The 12,857-nt window shown below is 41.1% G+C and overlaps 1 protein-coding gene across 1 annotated transcript in view; it reads right to left on the bottom strand.

The window, feature by feature from the left end:
- The window catches only part of TC2N (tandem C2 domains, nuclear), a 48,346-nt gene extending 38,304 nt beyond the window's left edge, over window positions 1-10,042 (bottom strand). The window contains exons 1-3 of the mRNA XM_006879212.1: window positions 10,025-10,042; window positions 9,323-9,451; window positions 9,052-9,130 (exon numbers count right to left, since the gene is read on the bottom strand). Coding sequence (XP_006879274.1) covers window positions 9,052-9,130; window positions 9,323-9,451; window positions 10,025-10,042 — 226 coding nt within the window. The remainder of the gene's footprint in view (window positions 1-9,051; window positions 9,131-9,322; window positions 9,452-10,024) is intronic.
- Between the last annotated feature and the right edge of the window lie 2,815 nt (window positions 10,043-12,857).

Here is a 12,857-nt window from a genome sequence, read left to right as displayed (position 1 = left end):
AAGTATATCCTATATATATTATAGTGTTATCCAGATTAAACAATTATGAACTCACAGAAAATCTTATTTGATCTCTACCTCCCAGCTTTCTCCTGTATTCTGGATTACAGTGGCAAGAATCTGCACTGCAATCCCAAAGGCACACAGTTCAAATCCACCAGCTGCCCTATGGGAGAAAGATGGGAAATCTTCTCTGGTGTGATTTTTCTGCTTTTGAAAACCTGCTGGAGGGTCAGCTATAAGTCGGTTCTCACTCAACGGTACACAACAATAACAAACAATATCCACAGGTGGGGCGCTCTGGTGGTCTAGTGGTAAGAAGCTGCTCTGTGATCCCCAAAGCATATGGTTTGAATCCACCAGCTGCTGTGCAGGAGAAGGATGGGCAATATCTTCCTTTGTGATTAACTACATCTGAAAACCCACTGGAGGGTCAGCTATGGGTCAGTTCTGACTCAACAGTACACAATAACAACAACTGGTTCATAGCATAATATCACTAGTTGCCAGTGAGGTGATACGAACAATGAGGGCCCCAGGCACATTATAATCTTTTCAACCAGCTGTTTTCACTACTATTACCAACAAATATTTTCAAACATGCCTTTCATTCACTTAAACACCACTCAGTGTCATGATTTCAATAACCTGTAACTGACAATTTTGATACCTAAAGCCTATATAGATTTCTTTTTAATCGTCTCTGGTTTCTATTGATTCATGTGTAGCTATCTGTTGTTGTTGATTCTAGTCATAGGAACCCTGTCAGAGAGAGTAGAACTACACGGTTCCCAGGCCATAAGCCTTTATAGGTGCTAGCAGGCTGCCTCATCTTACTCCCACGGAGCAGCTGGGGGACTTGAACCACGTATCTTTGGGATTGCAGCACAGATTCATACTTTTAAAAAAATAGTCAAATAACAAAATGGGAACAATGGAACTTGAACACACATTTCTCCAAAGAAGAAAGAGGATGAAACCACCAATGAAAACCACCATAAGATGCATCACAACCACTGACCAGTTGGCCCAGAGATGATTCCAACTCAGAAGGGTCCCAGGTGGCATCAAAGTAAAACAGTGCTCCATAGGGCTTCCAAGTTGATGGTCTGGAAGTACATCCAGAGGACTCTTTCATACCAAATAGGATGGCTAGATAAAAAAGACAAAACAAACATTGGTAAGGATGTGAAGAAACAGGAACCCACATACAATATTGCTGTAAAGGCAATATTAACAGACATTTAGAAACAGTTTTTCACTTATGCACAAAGTTAAACATAGTTATATGACCTGGGAGTTTTACATCTACCTAGAGTGGTGAGGGTACCATGGACTGCTAAGAAAACAAACAGATTCATCTTGGAGAGGGTTAAACCAGGCTGCTCCTTGGAGACAAGGATTCTGAGAATTCGTCTGACATACTTTGGTCATGTTGTAAGAAGAGACTGGTTCTTGGAGAGAGACATCATGCTTAGGAGGGTGGAGGGCAGGTGCAGGAGGGGAAGGCCCTCTGGGAGATGGATTGATTCATCTGGGGTAATCAGGATGAGTGTATCGGAGACAGTGCGATTGGCACAGGACAGAGCAGAGTTTAGAGCTGTTGTACACAGGGTCGCTATGAGTCGCAAGCGACTTGACGGCACATAACAACAACAACAACAACATATGCTCAAGGACTGGGGATGATAGAAGGAGAATTGATGCCTTTGCCTTTGAGGTATGGTGCTGGAGAAGCGTACTGACTATACCATGGACTGCTAGGAGAACAAACAGGTTCATCCTAGAGAGGGTGAGACCAGGCTGCTCTTTGAAGGCAAGGATTCTGAAGCTTCATCTGGCATATTTTGGACATGTTTCAAGTCCTTGGAGAGAGATGTCATGTTTGGGAAAGTGGAGAGACAGCGCAAGAGAGGAAAACCCTCGATGAGATGCATTGATTCAATGACTGGAGTAATGAGGGTCGGTGTGTCAGAGACAATAAAATTGGCACAGAATAATTGACCAGGGTTTAGGGCTGTTGTACATAGGGTCACTATGACTCAATGACACATAACAACAACAACAACAATATGCTCAAGAGAAATAAAAATACATGTTCACACAAAATCTCGAACACAAATATTCAGAGATGCATTATTCGAACTAGTCAAAAATAAAAACCTCAAACATCTACAAATTGATGAACAAGAAACCAAAATGCGGTATGTCCACAGAACATATTATGTGGCCTTGCAAAGGAATGCTGTATATCATGGTGATATTAGAATATGGATCAAACTTGAAACATTGAGGTTTGAAAAAACCCAGTCACAAAGTATTAATGATATATTATTGCCATTTATTTGAAATTTCCAGGATAGGCAAATCGAGAGGCAGAAAAGTAGATTCGTGTACTGAAGATTTCATTGTAATTGCAACAGTCAAGAATTCAAGTAACATATTGCACTGAGCAAATCAGTAGCAGAAGACTTCTTTAAAGTGTTAAAAAGCAAAACTGTCACTCTAAGGACTAAGGTGCACTTGGCACATGCCAAGAAATTGTTAACTGCCTTATATGCATGAAAAAGCCCAACAATGAATAAAGAAGATAGAACTGATGCCTTGGTAATGTGGTATTATTGGTGAAGAATAGTGAATACACTATGGACTGACAGAAGAATGAACAAAAGTTGGTCTGGGACAAAATGTAGCCCAAGTAACTCTAAGAAGCCAGGATAGTGAGGCCTCATGTCACATCCTTAGGACATGTTATTGGGAAGGACAGGGCCCCAGCAAAGGACATCACACTTGGTCAAATACAGGGTCAACCAGAAAGGAATGCACTCAATCAGAAGTATTGTCACAGTCCTGCAACAACGGGCTGGAACACGGCAACAAGTGTGGAAGAGGTGAAACCATCCTGCTGCATGTGGATCTGGAAAAGCTGGCACCAATTTGATGGCATCTAACAAGGACCACAAGGGAAGGAGGAAATGGGGGAGGGGACTGCTAGTGAGTTAAGGGGCTTTGTTTCAGAGTGATGAAGATGACTCCCTCAGCGGGGACAGTATGACAACTTCATGGCTACTCGGAAAGAGAAACTTAAAAAAAAGAATGAATTTTATAAAAGTATATAAATGGGAAAGTCTGCGGTTAGGGGCCTCTCTAAAGTACTCAAGAGCAACAGTGTCTCTCTGGAGACTAAGGTGCGCCTGATACAGGCCATGGTTTTTGCAATCACTTGTTATGCATCAGACAGTTGGACAATGACTAGGGAGGCTAGAAGGAAAATTGAAAGGAAAATTGACGCCTTCGAGCTGTGGTGCTGGAGAAGAGTATTGAATGTACCATGGACTGCCAAGAAAACAAACAGATTCATCCCAGAGAGGGTTAAACCAGGCTGCTCCTTGGCGGCAAGGATTCTGGGGCTTCGTCTGACATACTTTGGACATGTTGTAAGGAGAGACAGGTCTTTAGAGAGGGACATCATGCTGGGCAGAGTGGAGGGACAGCGCAGGAGGGGAAGACCCTCTATGAGGTGGATTGATTCAGTGACTGGGGTAATCGGGATGGGTGTGTCAGAGGCCATGTGACTGGCACAGGATAGAGCATGGTTTAGGGTTGTTGTACATAGGGTCGCTATGAGTCGCAAACGACTCGAGGGCACATAACAACAACAACATATAAATGTGGAGGGAGCTCTGGAGGCATGGTCCCCAGGGAGGTGCACCGCTCAAAGACTGTACCTCCCTCAAAGGCTGTACCTCGCTGGTGGTCTGAACCCACCCATGGCACCTGGGGGGTGGTGGGAGGAAGATGAGAAATCTCCCTTGTGATGTACAGTCTCTGAAGCCCACTGAGAGTCAACAAAGAGTTAGGAGTGGTTTTTTTACATTTTTTTAAAAATTAATTTAAATGAAACTTTACAGAGACTTAGCCAGTCATTCATTGTTACACTTTTCTCCCTGCCCACCCTCTTCCCCCCAATTCACTCTTCACTTTGAAAAGCAAAAGAAAAACTCTTTCATTGTTATGCAATCCCTCCCCCGCAAGTCCCCTCCACTGTGCAGCCTTCATTCTGGACTCGTCATGACAATAATACCCAATCATATATTCTTTTTAAACAGTTCTCTCCCTCATCTGTTTCAGTGCAGTATACATCATTCCTCCCCTCCTTCTCTGTCTTCCCTCAACCCTGATGTCAGTCCATTTTACAACAGTGGCCCTATGCAATATTTGTCCTTTTGTGACTGAGATACTTTGATACAATGGCAAGGAGTGAGAACAAGATGAGTTATATCTTTGAAAACAGATGGGGAAAAAAAGGTGAGGGGACCACCAAAACAAGTTAGCATCGTGAAATTTCTTGAGACCATCAACCGGATGTGGACTTCCACATGGCCTGGTAGTTGCAACCTTCCATGAACAAGTTCCCTTGCGACCCCATTTTATTTGGCATTGACTTCCCTTGCAGACCTGTGAAGGCAGTTTTAATTCCTATCAAGTCAACGCAGTTTTCTCCCCACCCCCCAGCTCAGTCCTCTGGGATCTAAGAAAGTCTCCTGTGAATTTATCCTGAATAAACCCTGGGCTGATTTCTATCTGTTTCTCCTTCAAATCCAACAAAACCACAGCTCAAGTTCCCTGGCTTAGCAAACAGCCTCAGAGCAAACAAATGTCAGAAAGGGCTCTTTAGCTTTCTGGGATTTCTTTTCAGAGTTCTTTTTCATTTTGGAATGAGAATTCCTAACTGTCTTTTTGAATTTTTTTTTAAAGACAGTCTTGTAAACTGTGTTCAGTGTGAATGTTGCTTCACACATGTTGTTTTACTATAATCTCAACATTAAAAATCCTGTAGTTACTTTTCAAGTAAAAATGAAATCTAATGAGTTGGGACAGGATCCACAAAAGTCAAAGACATCCTGATACAGTGTATACTCGAGTTGCTAGAGTTGGTTTGGACCTCAGGGACGATAGTTCAATTCAAGAACTAAGTAACACATTACATGCCAATAAAAGTTTATCTTAAAAATGGACAAATTATTGTGTACCAATGAAGGAGTTTTTCTTTAGCTTTTCAAGGAGAGGAGCGAACTGGGGGTGGGGGTGAGGGTGAGGGTGAGTGGGTTGGGAGAAAAGTGCAACAATGAATGAATGGAATTCCAAAATCTCTGTAGATGTTCATTGAAATTAATAATAATAATAATAAAATGGACAAATTAAACATTCATTTGAAAGGCATCTTAGTTTTAAAAGGAACAGAGCTAGGACATGTGTTTCATAAGGCTGTTCTTTCTATGATTTAAGTAAATAAGATTACTTGTTAAGATAATAAGAAAGACTAGCTCAGAAACATATCCACAAATATATGGAAAACTTAGTATATAACAGAAACTTACAAATCACTGGAGGAAAAACCCCAGAATATTAAATAAACAATGATGAGAGAAAATTAATTACTCATGGGGGGGGAATAAAATTGGACTACCACTCCACACTACAGAAAAGTCAATTCCATGGATTAAGGACATAAATATGACACATCTCATACTTAAAATATTAGAAAATCTAATTACAAGTTTATGGCCTCAAGAAATTATTTATTTAATAGGCTTCTAAAAGTAGAAGCATTAAAGGAAAAAGTTGACATTTACAACTATATTAAAATACAGATATCTGTTCATCAAAAGGCTCAGTCAAGTAAGTAAAAACACAGTCTAGACAATGGGAAAAGCTATTTGCCACACACATAGCTGACAAAAGATTAGTATCGAGTTATATTTTAAAACTTTTAGAAATAACTTTTTAATATTTTCATTTCCTTAATATTTTCTATTAATATTTCTAGTCATGAATAGAAATAGAAATAAAATATTACTAATTCCTTTATTAATATTAATATTTCATTCATATTTCTATTACTCATATACACTGTGTTTCATGCATGTACATTGTGTTTTATACGGTCTTTCAAATTTTAAAAGGGAAAAACCCAAACATATGCTTGAGATGAAAAGTTCATTTTTATCAGTGATTAAGAAACTGTAAAAAAATCCCTTCTTTCACTCATCAGATTGTCAAAAAGAAAAAAAATCTGGTAACTGCAAATGCTGAGAAAGAGGACAAAGGGAACATTTACTGCTTGTGAAAGAATAAACTGGTAAAACCACTCCATGAAACAATTCAGTATTATCAAACCCAAAGAACTTCAATGTCACTTGTAGGTAAATAGCCAAGAGAAATTCTTGTACTTGAATATGAAGAGGAGTGCATGAGAAGAGTTACAGCAAAACAGCTTTTAATCATAAAAAAAAAAAAATTAGTTGAAAAAAAGGAGAACTGGAAATAACCCAAATATCCATAAATAACAGCAACAACAACAAAAAATCCATCAGCAGAAGGATAAGTAATTAGTGGTAACGTCACACAATGGAATGACAAAAAAAGAAATAAACTATAACATCAATATGGAAGACATATTATGTCATGAGACAAAAAGGAAATCATAGAAATCATATCAAGTAATTCAATTTGTAAGCAAAACTAGACCATACATATATATGTAGTAAAACCACACAGACAATAAAGAACATGGTGAAAAAAACAGATTGGGGAAGACTGCACATGAAGTTTCAATGTATTTCTTAAGCATGATTTGGTTACATAGTTCATTTACTTGCATTTTTTTAAATCTGCAGCTTTGTTAAAAGCATTATTCTGTATCTATAGAACAATTTTTCACTGAAAAATGAAATCATTTTAAACACTTAAGTAAATGAATGGTAGTTGTTGGAAACAGGAAAAATATATAAGGAATATGAATATATATATTTATGTACACACACAAATATATAAGAACATAAAAACTAGATGATGAAAATAAAAATAATCACACTACTCTACAATAATTAAAGGATGAGATAGGGTGACACAGTGACTGTGATAATTTAGTCAGGTGTATCAGAGACGGTGTGGCTGGCTCAGGAAAGGACAAGGTTCAGAACTATTGTTTGTGAGATCACTATGAGTCGTAGTTGACTCGGCAGCACATAACAAGAACACATATATACGCATGTATATATGAAACACAATTTAGGCCCATATTTTCCAAAATGAATGCACCAATTTACATTTCCGATGGCAGAGAATGAGCTCCAGGTTTTCAGTTGTTCCATTTTCAATATACTCATGAAGAGTTGTCTGTCAGTTTTCTGTTTTATTCAATTTTCTTCAAATTCCTAAGGAAAGCATGCATGCAGCTAGCTATTCACTGACTACTAGAATGTTTTTTAAAAATCAAACTTTCAATGACAATGGAAGTTGAACTCATTAGGAAGAAAATTAATTTAAGAGCCTTTTCCTTGAATCATAACTGTTGATCCTAACTTATTTATGGAAAAAATCATAACTTAAAAGCAAATTAGGAAAAAAATTCTTTAAAAGGCAAATTAGGGTTATCAATGGGAACACAAGTGGAACAGTCCAATTTTATCTATACTTGTGATTCACTGATTAACACCTGAACACAACAGACCAAATCACCACTGAAACACCCTATAAGTTGGATAAGGGAGGGCACTGTCCAACAATTCCACCATATATTGACCCCATGTGGCAAAATGAAACTGCCCCATTGGGTTTCCTAGATTGTGAACTTTAAAAGGAACAGATCATCAGGTTTTTCTCCCAAGGAACAGAGGAGTTCTAACTACTGTCTATTTGGTTGACAGCTGAGCGCTCTAACCAGGGAGCCGCCAGATCTTTTTCCTTTACCTAATTCTATTCAATATACACAGTTCACAGTTACTTATTTTCAGCTTCTGTTACTTAACCACAAGAAACAAAGCTATGACTTGCACATAACACTTATGCTTGTTAATATAAACCATATGCCTGTATTATTTACAATCTGCCTAAAAACTCCTAACTGCCACCTATCAACCACCTTTCCTTCTCATGCTTCCTTCTCAGAAAACTTAACATGGCCTCTATTTTTACTCCTTCATCTTCTATTTACTCCTCAATATTATCCAAATTTGGCATCTATCCTTACTATTACATAAATTCTTTTTTGCTGAAGGCAATGATCTCCAGCTGACATGGCTGACTCAGAGACAGGGTGGGCTCTCTCCTATCCTGATCTCTGTAACATCATTTATTGCCACCTAGTTTTCCTACTTCTTTTCTGAACACATTTTCTCAGCCTCTTCAGCTGTTATATCCACCAGCACATCAGGCCTGTCATTTCCCATCCAGGGTTTCCTTTCCTTATTTTATAGTTAACGGAATGATTTCTTCCACTCTCTGAGATCAACTACCTACAAATGTGTTTATGTTTCCAACATCAGTAACTCTGATCACTGACAACACTCCCCAACTTTAACTATGAATTGGACCCCTCAGCCAAATGTCCTATGGAATCTCAACCTTGTCTCCCTGAACTAATTTCCCCACTTGTTAATTGTATTCATGAGTACACACTTAGAACACAAAGAAAGCTGCTCCTTTTCCAGTCAAGAAAGTAGCTGAACCTCATTGCAAAACCAATAAAAAAAAAAAACAAACAACAAAAATGCCAAAAAAGTAAATCTCCTCAAATCCCAACTCTCAAATATCCTAATATTTCCCTACAGAAAAAGTGATTGGAAAGTAGGGTGAGGTGGGGTTTTGTGGGGGTGCTGTTGTTTTGGTGAACTCTTAAAATTTTCCAGGCTGTCTTTTAATGTTATTAATCAGAAAAGATACACTCTATTAACTGTCCACCTATACTAAAAATCAGAATATTCTGGAACATAAAATCAGTCCTTTCACATGCTGTATTTTAAATATCCTATAGAAATAACTGAGTATTTGTTTGCATCTATAATTTGTCTATATCCAGATGTGCATCTGTGTACAATAAACCTTATAATTCATCTGTATATCTCTGAAAGTGACATTATAATATCTCTTAGCTTAAAAGGTTGTGAAACATCACAAATTTTAAAAAACTAGCAAAACATCTGGTGTGCTGTAAACCTTAAGGTTGGCACTTCGAACCCACCAAGCAGCTGGGCTGGAGCAAGTCACCACGAAGGGACAGGGGGTCTTGATCGACGTCGTCAATTCCTCGGCCCCCCAGAAACGCTGAGAGGTTGTTGGCAAAAAGCTAAGAGAATGGAGACCCCCCTCCACCCGCAGGCACCCCTCGAGGCTAGGAGTGAGGGACTCTGCGGCAGGACGTGGACACTCACTCTGGCGCCCGCAAACTCTTCACATAAACCCGGCCCCGAGGGCAGCAGCTTCTCCAGGCCCGTCGCCCTGCATGCTCCCCTGGGGTGCACCTGAGCAGCGCCAGTACCTGCATCCGCGGGAGCCCTGCTGCAATCCAAGGGGTGAGCTCACTTGATTCCCGGGGGTCCTGTTTCACAGCCCTCCGAGGGGACGCCCAGCGGCTCCAGTTGGTCACCTCCGGTAGGCAGCGAGCCTTCTGCCTCAATCACCCCCAGGAAAGGAATCAGACTCCACAGTCACCTGCGGCTGCAGCCACCGCGAGCCCCACCCCGTGCCCCGCCCCCGAACGCAGGTTTAGCGCCATAGAAGAGGCCCCGCCCCTTCAGGCATCAGGCCACGCCTCCTCCAGCTCAGTCCGATGGACCACCTTGAATTAGTTATCCCCGCCCTCTTGACTCGGCTCCGCCCCCTTCAGGCAATCCATCCTCCCCTCTCAGTCCGCTGGGCCGCCTTTAATCAGTTATCCCCGCCCTCTTGGCTTTGCTCCGCCCCCTCAAAACAGTTATCCTCTCCCCCTCCAGGCTATCCATCCGGCCTGCTCAGTCCACTGGGCTGCTTTCAATCCGTTATCCCCGCCCTCTCGGTTCGGCTCCGCCCCCACAGTTATCTCCGCCCCCTCCAGGCTTGTCTCCTGCCTCTTCCAATCAGCTCGTTTGTTATCTCCGCCCCCTCCAGGGCCCCGCCTCCTCCAGTCCGCCCATGCCCCGCCCCACTCCTCGTGTGGTGCAATGGGAGGGCTGAGATCTGGAGGGGTTGTGCCCAAGCGTACCTGAGCCTCAGTACGCATGCGCCATTGTGTTTTCTCAGGTGCTCTCCCAGAATTGCTCTATAATGGAGCTAGGCAAAGTTACCTGTGTCCAGACATAGGAAGGAAACTAAAACACAGAAACAGTACAGAGATTTGCAGATGGAATGCAAAGGAGAAAATACTGTTCCCAGTATACTAAAGGACCGTTAACTTTCTAGAGGGAAAATTTAACTATCTGTAAATTTGATAATCTCCAATTCCTTATCCATAACTCAAGGATATACTTTTCAAAATGGATTGCATCTCAGTGTCAAGAAGACAAAGATTCGTATCACTGGATGGATAGGCAACATTAAAAGAGATAGAGAAAAGACTGAAACTGTCAACACTTCATCTTGGCTCCACAATGAACACCCTTGGTACGAGCAGTCAGGAAATCAGGAGACTCATTTCACTGGGGAAATCTGCAGTTAGGGACTTCTCCAAATTATTGAGTAATAATGATGTCGGTTTGAGGACTAAGGTGTGTCTGACTCAGACCATGGTCATTCCAATCATTTGTGATGCATCTGAGAGCCTGGACAATGAATAAGAATGACAGAAGAACTGGTACCTTTGAGCTATAATATTGGAGAAAAGTATTGAACATTTCATAACTGCCAGAACAAACAAATATGTTTTGAAAAGTATGCAGCCAGAGTGCTCTTTGGCTCTTTGGCTGCAAAGATGATGAGGCTTCATCTCACATACTTTCGGCGTGTTGCTAGAGGGGCTATTCCTTGGAGAGGGACATGATGCTCGAACAGGTGGAGGATCGGTAAAGGAGAAGAGGACCATCAACCGAGTGAAATGACACGGTGATTGCTGCAATGGGCTCTAGTGTGTCAGGAGGTGTGAGGATGGCATAGGATAAGACAGGGTTCAGATTTGTTGTTCATGAGGTCACTATGGGTCGTATTTGACTTGACAGGGCCAACAACAACATAAAAACTCCAGAGAGTGTTTGGTTCATGTGGACTTGTTTTTCATTTTCTACAGCTTCCAGGAACATCTGAAAATGGATTTGAAAGAGGAGCTATTCTTTCTGCATCTTCTGGCATGACAGAGCCCATGGACTAGCTTTTCATGCTTAATTCCTAACTTAGAGCACTCCCTTGGCTGCTGGAAGATGCGGTGTGTCCCTGCCCTTACCTCATTCCCACCCTTTTGCTGCTTGAGAGCAATGCTCTGGCTTTCACATCTCTCTTTAACTCTCCTAGATTTCTCAGTGAAGCTTTTGCCAATTCCTCGGGCATTGATGAGTTATTCTGGGCATGTAAATAAAAGAACTTTGGTGACAAAGAAATAAGTAAAGCCTTAATAATGGTCCATATCAATGGTATCCCCTTGTCTGCAGGATTATGCAAAACAAAAATCCTCACCACTGACCCAGTAGGCAGCATCATAATAGAGAAAAGATTGAAGTTGTTAATGATTTCCTCTTTTTTCTTGGATCCCCAGTCAATATCCCTGGAACCAATTGTTGTTGTTAGGTGCTGTCGAGTAGGCCAGCAGTAAAAGAATAAAAATACATATTTCATTGAAAAAAAAATCTATGGTCAGGAAGCTCTCCAAGTTGAAAGAAGCAATAATGTCAATTTAAAGACGATGATGTATCTGACCTACGCCATGATCTTTGCCATGACTTCACATGCGTCTGAAAGTCAGGCAAGTAATGAGGCTAATGGAAGAAGAACCAATGCCTTTGAGTTGTGGTGGTGAAGAAGAGTGCTGAGTATTCTAAGGACTTCCAAAAATATAAACAAATGCATGTTGGACAGAGAGCAGTGAGAATGCTCCAGAGGGGCAAGGCTGGTAGGACTTAACCTGGCATACTTTGAGTACATTGCTAGAAGGAGTTGGTCCTTAGGTAAAGACATCATGCTTGGAAAAACAGAAGGTCAGCAAAAGAGGGGAAGACCGTCAATGAAATTAATACTAAGCAAAAAAACAGGCTTGAGCAGTGCAGAGGTTGTGAGGATGTCACAGGGCTGGACAAGGCTTTGTTGTGTTATGCACAGAATTGCTATGAATCAGAGCAGACTCTCCAGCACTTACCAACAGCATCTACACCAGCAGTTTGCCCAGCATGCTTACATTTACTGTAAGCCACCAATTGTGTCATGCTTTGGATGAACATTGAATAACTACATAAACACCAAGGTCATAGTTATCAGAAAAGTCTCAGTTGTTGTGTGCCATGGAGTTGGAACAGACTCAGAGCTGACCCTTCAATGGTTTTTCAGAGGCTATAAGTTGCACAGGATGAGAATGCCCATCTTTTTCCTGTAGACCAGCTGGTGGAGTAGAACCATCTGTCTTTTGATTGGCAGCACAACTCCTTACCCACGCTTGCATAAACCTGCAGACAAGGGGATACGATTGATGTGTGTAATACGATTATTACAGTTTTAGGTGTTTCTCTGCCATCAAAGTTCTTTTATTTACAAGCCCAGAATAACTCATCAATGCTCGAGGAATTGGCAAAAGCTTCACTTAGAAATATAGGCAGGTCAAAGAGATGTGTGAAACCCAGAGCATTGGGTTCAGGCAACAAAACTGTGGATTTGAGGTGAGTAAGGGCAGGAACATGTTATGTTCTCTGGTGGCCAAGGTACTACTTTGATTTAGGAGTAAAACAGATGAGGGAGAGAACTGTTTAAAAAGGATATATGATTAGGTATCATTGTCATACTATGCCTATGGCTCGATGGCACTTAACAACAACAACCTTGTTGTCATGACACGAGTCCAGAATGAAGGCTGCATAGTGCAGTGGACTTGCGAGGAGGGACTGTATAACAATAAAAGAATT

This window comes from Elephantulus edwardii, unplaced genomic scaffold, assembly GCF_000299155.1.
Source record: "Elephantulus edwardii isolate Elephantulus edwardi_28Jun2011 unplaced genomic scaffold, EleEdw1.0 scaffold00002, whole genome shotgun sequence".
NCBI classification, from domain to species: domain Eukaryota; kingdom Metazoa; phylum Chordata; class Mammalia; order Macroscelidea; family Macroscelididae; genus Elephantulus; species Elephantulus edwardii.
The sequence above is the reverse complement of the archived record's forward strand: the minus strand, read 5'-3'. Positions and strand labels throughout refer to the sequence as shown.